We start from the raw sequence: 13789 nt of genomic DNA, 5'->3' as shown, positions 1-13789 counted from the left end.
CTCTCTTCACCCGAGTGTCCAAGACATGTGGCCGCAAGTCCGACGACACGACCACAAAGTCGATCATCGAACTGAGGCCTAGGGTGTCCTGGTGCCAAGTGCACATATGAACACCCCTATGCTTGAACATGGTGTTCGTTATGGACAATCCGTGACGAGCACAGAAGTCCAATAACAAAACACCGCTCGGGTTCAGATCGGGGGGTCCATTCCTCCCAATCACGCCCTTCCAGGTCTCGCTGTCATTGCCCACGTGAGCATTGAAGTCTCCCAGCAGAACGAGGGAGTCCCCAGAAGGTATGCCCTCTAGCACCCCCTCCAGGGACTCCAAAAAGGGTGGGTACTCCGAACTGCTGTTCGGTGCATACGCACAAACAACAGTTAGGACCCGTCCCCCCACCCGAAGGCGAAGGGAGGCTATCCTCTCGTCCACCGGGGTAAACCCCAATGTACAGGCTCCAAGTCGGGGGGCAATAAGTATACCCACACCCGCTCGGCGCCTCTCACCGGGGGCAACTCCAGAGTGGTACAGAGTCCAGCCCCTCTCAAGGAGATTGGTTCCAGAGTCCAAGCTGTGCGTCGAGGTGAGTCCGACTATATCTAGCCGGAACCTCTCAACCTCGCGCACTAGCTCAGGCTCCTTCCCCTTCAGAGAGGTGACATTCCACGTCCCAAGAGCCAGCTTCTGTAGCCGAGGATTGGACCGCCAAGGTCCCCGCCTTCAGCCACCACCCAACTCACACTGCACCCGACCTCCTTGGCCCCTCCCATAGGTGGTGAGCCCATGGGAAGGGAGACCCACGTTGCCTCTTCGGGCTGTGCCCGGCCGAGCCCCATGGGTGCAGGCCCGGCCACCAGGCGCTCGCCAGCGAGCCCCACCTCCAGGCCTGGCTCCAGAGTGGGGCCCCGGTGACCCGCGTCCGGGTAAGGGAAAATGCCGTCCAAAATTGTTTTTTATCATAGGAGGTTTTGTTTAACCGCTCTTTGTCTCATCCCTCACCTAGGACCAGTTTGCCTTGGGTGGCCCTACCAGGGGCATAAAGCCCCGGACAACAGAGCTCCTAGGATCATTGGGACACGCAAACCCCTCCACCACGATAAGGTGGCGGTTAAAGGAGGGGACAATTAATTATGCACCAATAAATAGTGTTGTAGTCTGTCTATTATGGTGTTCGTTATTTCACATTGTCCATACTGATGCAGGAGTAAGGTTGGGTAAATCAATCACATGGTTAGGGATGCAAACATAACAGATCATGCCTCCCCTTTGTGATCTGTGTGTGCTTAAATCTGCCCAGTATTTTTGATAATTTGCTCTGGAAAGTACCTTATGCAGGTGCATACTGTGACAAGAGCTATGTGTCATAAGCAATGATTTCTATTTGTTGATAGAATTTTTTTCACTAGTAGCTCCCTGGAAATGTATTTAACTCTTAATTCACACATTATATATAGAGTTTGCTCTTTCTTTACATATATACTGTATTCTGTCCATGTGACTTTTTTTTTTCTGGCTCTTCTAATTTGTTCTGACATGCCACAGTTCATACTGGTCAATTGGTGATGCTAAATTTTCTCAGTGTGAGTGTATGTGCATGGCAATGGCATTCTTTCCAGGACTGGTTGCTTTTCTGTGCCCAGTGTCTCTGCAACCCTGTACAAGAAAAAGCATGTTCAGAAAATTAATGGATAACTTACATGAAATGGCCCTGCAGTAAACAACCACCTTTGTCAAGACATTTCATCTTTAATCTGCCCTGAATCTGTTCCTAATTAGATGAATCCCATACTCTTCAACAATTCTGGCTTCCTGAAAAGAATATTAATTTTTACTCCTTGTAGAAGGTTAAAGATCTTGCTATGATTCCCATTTTGTCTCTTTATCGGGTACCTTTACATTTTTCAGTGATTCTGATGATGTTGGCACCACTCATCCCTCTACTCCAAAACTGGGAATCTGTTATCATGCTTATAGCATTGTGATTGTAACTAGACTTATTACTCTGATATTACTGGCAGCCAACTACTATGAAAACTGTTGATATTGGCCAGATTCACAAGAAACAGGAATCAATGACAAGTTATTTTAGCATGTAATGTCTAACTACTTAGAAGTATATATGTTCAAGTCAAAACTACATTTTAAATATCTAAAATTGAATTCTGACTTGTCACAATATGAATTTGACATATATATAAAGTATATTTTAGACTAGTTAAAAGATTAGCTGCTATTTAAAGAATACTGTAAAGAACTAAAATTAGAAATATCTATACTCTTTAGTGATAACTCAGGGACTTCTGATTTGTTGGAGTTTTCATTTATAGATATATTCGTAAGTATACTTAGGCAGTAGTCAAAATTTCAATAAAGGATTACATTTTGAGGAGACAGAATTAAAATTGCAGACACCCTAAATTACATGTTTTTAATTAAATTGTGTTTATGATATTCTGAGTTGCATTTTAAATATCCTTAATTCAAATGTAATAAAAATACCTGCAAAGTTAATAATGAATTGAACCCTCACAGAGATACTTTCGAATCACTGATCAACCAAACAACGCACATACTTAGGATATTGAAGAAATAGCAGAACAGTAAAATTCACCAAGGCAGCAACAAAAAGGCCTAATTTGTACCAAGACATCAGATCTGTGGTTCACAAGCACTTACCATCATCCTACCCAAATTAATATAGTCAGTGGCAGTCCGGACATATCTGGTGCCTTATTGAGATCCTGCCTGGTTGCCTCTCACATTCTAGGGATGACAACATGTTTAATTGAATGTGGTACAGTATGCACCACATTTTTAAATAATACAAAATATAAAAATGGAAACACAACTTACTTATTCAGTAGCAATTGTAATAATAAATGGTTCTACAATTATAATTACAATAATGCAAAGTGACACTAAACAAAAAAAATATTCTGTCAATTTTTATGTTACACACAATTATTTACAAATATAAATTAAAACTTTTATTATACACATTGCACTTTAACCATTTAAATCCAAGAATGAAACGTGTTACTGCACATCAGAATTCTATTGCAACACCAAGTATAATGCCTGACCCTTATATGCTTCCTTGCTACAAAGACATCAATAACATGATTATACAATGTTCTACTCATAAAACCTATGGTTGATGCTACTGACGGCAAGAGTACTGAGGTTATCCCGTGTCATGGTGGGCCTTAGGTAAGTCTTTCATTAGTTTAAGTTTGGAAAACCTCCTCTCTGCTTCAGCCACATTCTGAGAGCAATCCACAGATGTGAGTAGATCGCTTTGAGCTGCATTTCATGAAAGAATGTGAGCAGCTCAAGCACAATCGTGCTCTGATGGCAAATCAGGCAGTTTTTTAAACTCCAGTGCAAGTTGCGGGTCTTGTTCAAAAAGTGGACGCCACTTGTTTTTTTTTGGAATTCTTCCAAGTCTGACTGTCCTCTTTGGCTTAATGTGCAAGGGTTTCCAATTCTTTTGTCAGCTCCACAGTCGACAGATTTTGGACATCTGTAAGTACTCCACACTTTTCTCTCACCTTTCCCAATATTAGGACACTTTCCTTAAGTGCAGAGATTGCGGCAGTAAACAGAGATGTCAACTATATTAAAAATGTCATTTTCAACTTTTTAAGTTCATCGTGTTTAGCCTCCTCGTGGAACCAATAAGAGAAATGCTTGGTGCTTTGCGGGTGGTGCTGCCATAGGCAATTGCCTATAATGCCAGCAAACGCCGCAGAACATAGCTATTAGAATTTGATGCTTCGGTAAGTTCAAAATGAACACAACTGAAATGTTGAAGCCCACTAACCCAATGAAATTCCAGATATCTCAGAGTCTAATTTTGATTAGTCATACTGTAATTGCAGACAAGCAAAACTAGAATCACCAAGATAAAACTGAATGAAATATTATTTGGAACATGCGCCAGTTCATTTTTGTTCATACATAACTGTTATATTAAGGATAATTAAGACAACAAATTAATGTACTTAAATGCGCGGTGTAGTTAATAAAACAACACGTTTTCATGAACAATTGAAGTCATTCTGGGGTGACTGTGAACGTGCAGTCGCATCGCCACAGGATCGTAGCGTCTCCTGTACTGATATCCAAGCAACAGTTACTCACGGTAACCATGCGTCGCAAGGGCAGAGAGCGTCGAGCATGCTCCTCAGGCGGCAGCAACACTTGCGCATGCTCTGAAGATGGGCGGGGCCATATAGCGCATGCTCGGGGAGTGCTATGCTTCGCTAGGAGACGAGTCAGTTTGGAAACAGAAAGTGTAGCGTAGAAACATGGCGCACTACAGAGTAAGTTGTACGGCTAATGACTTATTAATTTGGAAGTTGGTTACAAGCGTGTTGCTTCTGTATGGAATATCTGTGAATGTGGGGCCAAACGTCTTTACGTTTGACTGGGTCGTACAATCTCTGTTTAATACTTTACTAACTGTACTTAGAAATTAATATTGTGTGTTTTGACTGGGTGTTTAGGCGCTCCTATTTTGTGAAAATACCAATGAGATGTATGCTTTTTTTCTTTCGTTTTGGCTAGTGCTGGCGTACTTGCTCATCTTTTGAGGAATACGCCTTTTGGTTCGACTGTATCTTTAAACACATTTCATATCTGTCCTTACCTGCTATCTGGCCGTGAGTTGGCGTTCTAGACAACGAGTTGTTGTTCAGGTCAAACATGCATAGCGAAATTTAAAAAGCTGGATATTTATAGGTGGTGATGTACATGAATGTACTTATTTTTTATTGCAGGCATCAGAATCAAAACGTGAACAGTTTCGGAGGTATTTGGAAAAAGCCGGCGTCCTCGACAGTCTTACAAACGGTATGTAGGCATTTCTGCAGAGAAACACGAGGCACCTGTTTAAATTAAAGAAAACGTAATTGTGTAGAGTGTTTGGCTTCACTGAAAGATTGTTCCAAGTTAAAACGTTTAACTTTACCTTTTTTTCTTTTTTTTTTTCTGCAGTGTTGGTTGCTCTCTACGAAGAGCCTGAAAAGCCCAATAATGCCCTAGAGTATCCTTCCTTAACATTTTAATCGCCAGTCATTTACGTGTAGCGAAGCAGCCAAAAGGTTGGTCGTATGGTATTATGATGAAAGAAGCTTGCCATCTGTTTGTATTATAGTTTTTATAATACTAAAATAGTCTTTTATTTTGTCTTGGGGGTCATTTTTGGTGCTAGTTCAGTTTTCTGACATTATTGAAAAACAACCTTTGGAGGTTACCTGGCTTTAAAGTGTTTTCATTTATTATGTCTAAAGCTTGGAATTGCATCTTGATTACCTAAGCAATGTAAATGAAGTAATTTTTGTTGATTCTTGGTATGAAGCAGGAAAGCTGAGGTATTTTTGCTTTCTGGCTGGCAGGTTACTTTATTTTCATATTATCCGTACCTAGTATTGCAGCATACAGTGGTATGAAATAATGTTACCCATGTCAGTGGGTTAACAAACATTTTACAACTGTAAGAAAATATTCAACTATATAATAACTACAACAGTAGTAACAGATGTACTGTATAAAAATAGACAATTAGGAGCAAATCTGAAAAGAGGGAGCAACACTGAGTTGAGTCCAGAGAAGGGCTAGAAGCTGTTCCTAAACCTGTTACCTAACAGAACTGGTTTGATTGCTAGGGTTTGTTCTGCCAGATGCTAGTAGAACAAAAATCTTGGGAAGGGTGGGAGTCGTCTTTGACAATACTGTAGACATTGTTATATGGTGCTTGATAAATATGTCTTTAATGTTGGGTAGAGAGGTCCCAGTGAACTACTCTGCAGTGTGAACTATCCATTGTATCACCTTGTGGTCAGAGGCGTAGCAGTTCCCAAACCAGACAGTGATGTAACTGGTTAGAACTCATTTGATGCTGCCTCAGTAGAATGTAGTGGGTGGGGGTTAGCATGCTTACCACTCTGAAGGAAAAGATGGTGCTGTTGCACCTTCCTGGCTATGGAGGTAGTGTTAGGGTGTACTCGCACTTAGGCATGTTTGTTCTGTACCATGTCCAAGCACAGTTGTCCACTTGCCTGCACTCGTACTGCACTTAACGTTCTGGACCCAGGCACACTTTCGTCATGGCCATGCGACTTTGTGTAAAGCCAAAACAACAGAGAGTGACAGCATGCATTTCAAAATGATTTTCCTTATTTTGTGTTTTTTGGAGTCCTGTAGGGCAAGATAACGCTTTACCCTATTTAAGATTTATTGAGTATGTAGCTCAGAGTTTTTCTGTTAATCGTGCTGCATATTCGAAAAGATTTTTACGGCGATAGATAAATGATGTAATGATGTTAAGGGAGGAATTTGCAGCTTTTCTTGGCCAACTACAATTCACGTTCATATTAAGGTGAGAATAAAAATCTGTTTTTAACTCCAACGATATTAAATGAAATGGGAAATGCACTTTCTGACTTGTTGCATTGACGTTGTGTCTTTTTTCCGTGCTCGGGGATGTTTAGCGACCACACTGTTAGTGAATGCTACTGAAACGTGCTCGGGCCCATCTCTTCCAAGCAGGCCAGGGCATGGTACGTTTGGCCCTGCACAGAGCGATCACTCTAGTCCTGGGGTCCTCAATCACGGTCCTGGAGGGCCGTAGTGGCTGCAGGTTTTTGTTCCAACCCAGTTGCTTAATAGGAAGCACTTATTGCTCAAGTAACAATTCTGCTTCACTTTTGTTGTCTCGCTCGTTAAGATTTTGAACCCTTATTGCTTATTTTAGTCTTAAACTGCTGTATTCTTGTTTTTTAATGGCTCCTAATTAGCAATAACAAGCAAATGACAAAAGAGACCAGCATTTCTCCATTTAGCTTGTTACCATTTACACCTGTGTGCATTTATCATGCACTATTGGGTTTAATTAAATACTTGGAAGGAAAGTGAACAGAAAAAAGTGAAGGACTGAGAATTACTCCTCCATTTTAGCCATTACATCATTTGGATGATATCCTTAGAAAGGGGAGGAAATCTAGGATATGAGAATGGCCTGACATAGCAAAGTTAAAGCACTAACAAGCCATGAAATTAAATTATTGGCAAGAATTGCTTTCTAATTAAGCAACCGGGTTAGAAGAAAAACCTGCAGCCACTGCGGCCCTCCAGGACTGTGATTGAGGACCCCTGCTCTAGTCAAATGAACTTGACTTTGCAGGGTTACATGTGGACAAAACGTGCTCGTACGGAAATTGTCAGTGTGAGTACACCCTTTATTGACCTGTCTTCCCTTGTTTTATACTGCATTAACCTGTGACTTCTCAGCAAGAGTAATCATTACAAACCAAAGATGATCATTTAGACTAATGTATCTATCTAATTTATCTGGAAATTAATTCACTTTCAATGAAAGACAGGAGGAGAAAGCTGCAGTGCATCACTATTAATATGATTAATAATTTTAATTTTTCTTAAATGCTTTTGAAGATTTTTAAATGTCCTTTGCAGCTTTTTTGGATATCCCGAGATGGTGTGATGTTTTGACACTTTTTTTTTATTTAGATAGCAAATCTACAACAACCATGGTTTTTCAAAATATTACATAATTTGGTTAGTTCATCAAAATGTGCAAGTAGAAAAGGCGTTAAAGCCTATACAGAAGCTGTGGTAAAATGTGTGTGCATATTCACTCAAATTTTTCTAGGCAAAGTCTGCTAACTTGTTTTGAAAACAAGTGTGTATAGCTGGAAACAGCAATGAATGAGACAGAATTTAATTTTGGGATGCACTTGCATTGATTTACATTTTTATAACTGAGAATTTAAAAGGCATTGATATGCATCATGTAGGGAAATTGCAGTGCTTGAAGGAGCTCAAATGAAAATGATTAGAACATGCATGCGCTCCACAAGGCACCCAAGTTGAAAATAAGAGTAATATCTGTAAACCGTGCTACCAAGTAGTATGCATGTGCTTTCATAGTTATCATATGATCAGGAGGCAAGATAATGTCTTCTGATTGTTTCCCCTAATAACAATATAATACAAGTACCCACTGAAACTAAGGTATTTGATTTATAGGGATGAACCATGAAGTACTTGCACTTGTACACAATGGTTTCAAGAACTGGAATCCATTTCTTGCCTCTGATTAAGGTAGTCAGTCTTTTCATCCTTGAGGTTCTTTGTATGCAAGCTTTCATGCAGGTACTTTAGAATATACTCTTCCAAAAATGCACACTGCTTCTGTTTACATTGCCTTCTATTATGTGTAAATTATGCACTACAACAGGTTAGTAGTGTTGCAAGTGTCTTGTATCTTTTTTTTTTTCCTTGTACAACATACAATAAAATTCTTTGTCACTAGTAACATTAGCACAATACCAGCAACAGTGCATACTAACAGAATCAAACATCATACTTTAAAATCATGATTGTTAATGATTAAGTATGAAGTAGCCTTATGAGCTGGATTAAAAATTGACATGAACAGGAGTTGTAAAAGAGATTAAAATAATTTGTGACTCCTGGAGCACGTGGAAAGGATGTGTAGTCTCTGTACATTTGACTACCACTTTAAAGATGCTTATGGGAGTGAGCTGTGTCAGTGGCATAGTTAGTTTTCAGTTGGTGCTTCATGTAATAATCAGTTTGGTGAAGTTTAAGCCAATGTTTTGGAAACACCGGATTAAATAATAATACATTTTAAGGGTTTCACCACTTTTCTCAAAAGTAAGGATGGGGTGTTTGCTTGTAGTGGGACAGTTCATGATATGAATGTTATGTTCAGAAAATTTAATTCGGTCTTGAAACAGTTTTTTATTGTTGTTTTTTTTTTCAAGTGCATTAATTTAATTTAACCAATGCTTTGTTTGTATGTATGATCCTTAAGTGCTTTAGCAGTTATAAGTCACTAGCTGTAATTCATGTTTTAAAATTTTGCAATGGTGAGGTTTTCTGAGAATAATCTTTCATTTACAGTTGAAGTCAGAAGTTTCTATCTACTTATGGTGAATTCTTTAAAGCTCACTTTATATACTCCCCCTACAGATTTTTCACTAAACTGTAAATCTGGCATATCATTCAAGACATTTACTTTGTGGGGGGCAAAAGTAATTTTTCCAAAAATGTTCAGACAGATTTCACTTTTTATTGACTACAGTAATCCCTCCTCCATCGCGGGGGTTGCGTTCCAGACCCCCCCCCCCCATGCGAAAGGTGAAAGTCCGCGAAGTACAAACCATATGTTTTATATGGTTATTTTTATATTGTCATGCTTGGGTCACAGATTTGTGCAGAAACACAGGAGGTTGTAGAGAGACAGGAACGTTATTCAAACACTACAAACAAACATTTGTCTTTTTTTCTAAAGTTTAAACTGTGCTCCACGACAAGACAGAGATGACAGTTCCATCTCACAATTAAAAGAATGCAAACATATTTTCCTCTACAAAGGAGTGTGCGTCAGGAGCAGAGTCTGTCAGAAAGACAGAGGAAAGCAAACAAATCAATAGGGCTGTTTGCTTTTAAGTATGCGAAGCACCGCGGCACAAAGCTGTTGAAGGCGGCAGCTCACACCCCCTCCGTCAGGAGCAGGGAGAGAGAGAGAGACAGTTTGTTTTTCAATCAAAAATCAATACGTGCCCTTCGAGCTTTTAAGTATGCGAAGCACCGTGCAGCATGTCCTTTCAGGAAGCAGCTGCACAAAATATAGCAACATGAAGATAATCTTTCAGCATTTTTAGACGAGCGTCCTTATCGTCTAGGTGTGCAAACAGCCCCCCTGTTCAATCCCCCTACGTCAGGATCAGAGAAAGTCAGCGCAAGAGAGACAGAAAAGTAAGCCGGGTAGCTTCTCAGCCATCTGCCAATAGCGTCCCTTGTATGAAATCAACTGAGCAAACCAACTGAGGAAGCATGTACCAGAAATTAAAAGACCCATTGTCCGCAGAAATCCGCGAACCAGCAAAAAATCCGCGATATATATTTAAATATGCTTACATATAAAATCTGCGATAGAGTGAAGCCGCGAAAGGTGAAGCGCGATATAGCGAGGGATCACTGTATCACAATTCCTGTGGGTCACAAGTTTACATACATTTGAACTGTGCCTTTAAACAGACTGGAAAATTTCAGAAAATGTCAATCCTTTTGGCAGTTAGACAATAGGCTTCTGATAGCCAGTTACCCTAATTGGAGTCAACATGTGGATGTATGTTAAGGCCTATCATCAAACTTGCTGCCTCTTTACTTGATGTAATAGAAAAATCAAAAGAAGTCTGCCAACACCTCAGAAGAAAAAATTGTAGGCCTTCACAAAACTGGTTCATCCTTCATCCTAACAGGTGGTGCAGTGGTAGTGCTGCTGCTTTGCAGTAAGGAGACTGTGGAAGATTGTGGGTTCGCTTCCCGGTTCCTCCCTGTGTGGATAGCGCTTTGAGTACTGAGAAAAGCGCTATATAAATGTAATGAATTATTATTATTTATTAACAAAATCCAAACACCCAAAGGTTCCACGTTCATCTGTGCAATTGCATGTATAAACACCATGGTACCACACAGGAAGGAGACTTGTTCTGTCTCCTAGAGAAGAATGTACTTTTGATATGAAAAATGCAAATCAATCCCAGAACAGCTGGAGGAAACGTGTAGACAAGTATCTCTATCCACAGTAAAACGATTCCTATATCTACCTAACCCGGAAGGCTGCTCTGTAAGGAATAAGCCAGTGCCCTAAAGCCACCATACAAAAGGTAGACTGCAGTTTGCATTGGCACATGGGGACAAAGACTTACTTTCTGGAGAAATGTCCTCTGGTCTAATGAATCCAAGACACATGACACCAAGGAATAGCATCATGCTGCATGTTGATTAGCACATGCAAGTAAGAATTCCTCTATACTCTGTACTACAGCTGTCAAATTATAGAAGAATTCGGGTTTGAGGACTCGTAGTAAAAAATTACAAATAAAATGTCTATCCTATTTTCAAATATGCTCCAAGTGCTATTACACGTGTTTGTATTTAATGTGCCTGTGCATACTTAAGTAATTTTTTTCTACAAAGCTTGCAGTGCTTGTGACTTGTGCACTGATGCTCCTTTTCAAAAACGTGATTTTTTTTTTTTATTTTTTTTTTTCTGTGCATGGAAACTGACATTGTAAAAAAGAAAACTGGAATAAGGACACTTACAGCATACAGAATTGCTCAGATTTAATTAAACATGTTAAATGCATTTGTTACTTTAGTTCACTGTACCCTGCCCTCTGTCCCACTATGTGCTTTCTGGTCCTGTGGTATAGAAAATGTGCAGTCGGTGCCCATCTATATTTTGCATATGTCAGGACGCTGTGAGTCTATTTGTGTTTTACAGATTGAGTTACTGAATATACTAAATGTTGAATTATATTGATAATTTAAATTTCCTTTCTATATTTATTTGGCAAAAATCCATGTGTTAACAGCATTTTAAAAATGCTGGTACTAAGTTAAACAAAAAAAAAAAAAATTTTCTAACAAATCTGAAGAAGTGTAGGGTATAGTATTTTTTTTAAAAAAAAAAAGGATTGCAGTAGGTAGATCAACTGAGGAGCAACCCAATTTATGTTTGTAGTGCAGAGTACTGGTGGCTAACCTACAGGATTAAAATAAATAGGATTCAGTCTAAACAGATTGACCAAAAAATAACAAATGTAATCTTAATGTTTATTATTTCTAGATTGTTTTAGGAGTTACGTATATATCCAGCCAGCAGCCTCCAAAAAACAAATGTTTGCTTTCCTGACTGTAAAAATGCTGTTTAAGCTAGCAATTTTTAAAGTCAATAATAAAAGGAAAATGAAAAATGAGTTATTTTCCATTATGTTTAGTGAAAAAGAAAAACAGCTTTTGTTTGTTATGATGAATGCTTAATCGTCTAGTATTAAATCGGGGATCTTTGGTTCAAGAGTAAAATAGAACAGAATCAGAAGTAAAATGTTACTTGTTGGGTGCTAGAGAAGTGTTTTAAAGTCTGTTGTTAATACACCTATTAACCAAAAAGCAGAGCAGTACAGTAGAAAAATCATTTTTATACAGAACTATTCAAACTAATTGAAAAATGTACAAATGATGATTGTGAAAGTGATGTGCAGAATACAGAAGTATTGCAGCATGGCATGTATGGAGTAACGTGATGCTGAAATTAGTACATGGAAAATAAAGTGGACCATTGTTTTACTATTGATTGTCAGCATTTTCCTTTGAATAAGAATTTTCCGTATAAATTTGAATGATATTGAATAGTGATATTATAACAGCCTTGCTCACTACATATGACAATAATGACTCTGTAAACCCATGGTTAGTAATTTTAAAAGTAGAATTCAACAGTAATACTGCTGGGTTGTCACATATACTAAAGATGATATTCCTTAACACTTTGCATAGCTTTCTAAAGCAACATTTGGGGGTAATTGGACCAGAGACTGCAGATGTTGAAACGCTAAGGGCTGAAGTTGCAGAACTTCGGCAAAAATATGACACAGTCATGGAAGAAAACAAAGAACTTCGAGCCAAGGTAATGTTGAAATTCTTCTATTTTTAAAATAATTAAGATCGAATCATTTTATTTGGAGGTTAATATAAAAGAAGTAAAAACTTTAATCTCCAGCATTTATATCTGATTGTTCCTGTTTTTGCTTTTTAGCTTTTGCAGTATGAAACTTCTCAAGAAGATGGACGTACAGAGTAGTTGACACATTCTCTAAGAAAGTATTAAAATTAATATTCTAAACAAGTAAATGGAAAGCCTGAACTTTGCAAGAGAATCGTGATATTTAAAAAATGTTATGCTGCATATTTATGCAGTTTGAATGTACAATTTGTTGAACTTTAAAATTGTAATTTATACAAGTACTGTATATAACAAGCAAGAAAATTGGTAACTTTGCTCCTATAGATGGTGCAATATGTTTTATTAAATATTTAAACTTGTATAATATGTCCATTTCTTTGGCTTTGCCAAAGTGATTTGTAGTTTCTTTTTGGGTGTTTCAGCTTGAGAAAACAGACATTTATACAGTGGAATTTCATAGCTTGAAAGCAAAGTAAAATGTATAATCTTAAGACTGCACATACACTGTATTTTCAGTCCTGTATAGCTAGAATTGTCAATTTCAATGGCTTTAAAAGTTTTTCACATTTGAGCAATACAGTACTTTACAAAATGTATGTAAAATAGTATGTTTTGTTAGTAATACCAAAATGGAAATCAAGTTAACTGAATATCACTTGAATTACCTTAATAAATACATTGCTAATTTTGAACACTGAATATTAAGTGTATAATGAATTTGTATTGTTTCCGTAATACTTCAAGCTGGTCAAAGCATCATTTCCAAAAGAGGGATAGTATTTCTCCTTAAATGTTCATCATACACAGTCCCAAGTTTTAATTGATGGATTAATATACTCTGTCTTTCATGGCACAGCAAAATGAAGTATTGACTTTATTTTCTTGAAACTTTTTTTTGTTTGTTTGTTTTCCTCTGGCCATGATAAGCATGTATAGTGCAATGATGTTGGACTTGCTGTATCAGTAAAAACACACTTTAATTCAGGAGAATGAATCCGCTGAATTTTCAATATGAATAATGGAAGTTATCGGAGTTTGTTTTTGTAAACTGAGTATTGTGAGATCTTTATTAGCAACAACAGGACATCTGTTCTGGAAAATTTCATTGTTATCAAAAACATGTTTGCACTTTATTTTCTCAAAGAATCATTTCAAAACAAATCTTTTCAGGCAGTACATGAAAAGTGCTTAACAATCATTGAATA

General features: G+C 38.1%; 1 protein-coding gene across 1 annotated transcript; it reads left to right on the top strand.

The window, feature by feature from the left end:
* Positions 1–4216: 4216 nt before the first annotated feature.
* On the top strand, positions 4217–13283 carry mycbp (MYC binding protein). The gene is made up of 5 exons (XM_028819169.2): positions 4217–4326; positions 4783–4855; positions 5000–5048; positions 12398–12527; positions 12657–13283. Exons 1-5 carry the CDS (start codon positions 4312–4314, stop codon positions 12699–12701), a joined length of 312 nt encoding a protein of 103 aa, XP_028675002.1. The 5' UTR covers positions 4217–4311; the 3' UTR covers positions 12702–13283.
* The last annotated feature ends 506 nt before the right edge of the window (positions 13284–13789 follow it).

This window comes from Erpetoichthys calabaricus, chromosome 14 (assembly GCF_900747795.2).
Source record: "Erpetoichthys calabaricus chromosome 14, fErpCal1.3, whole genome shotgun sequence".
Lineage (NCBI taxonomy): Eukaryota > Metazoa > Chordata > Cladistia > Polypteriformes > Polypteridae > Erpetoichthys > Erpetoichthys calabaricus.
The sequence above is the reverse complement of the archived record's forward strand: the minus strand, read 5'-3'. Positions and strand labels throughout refer to the sequence as shown.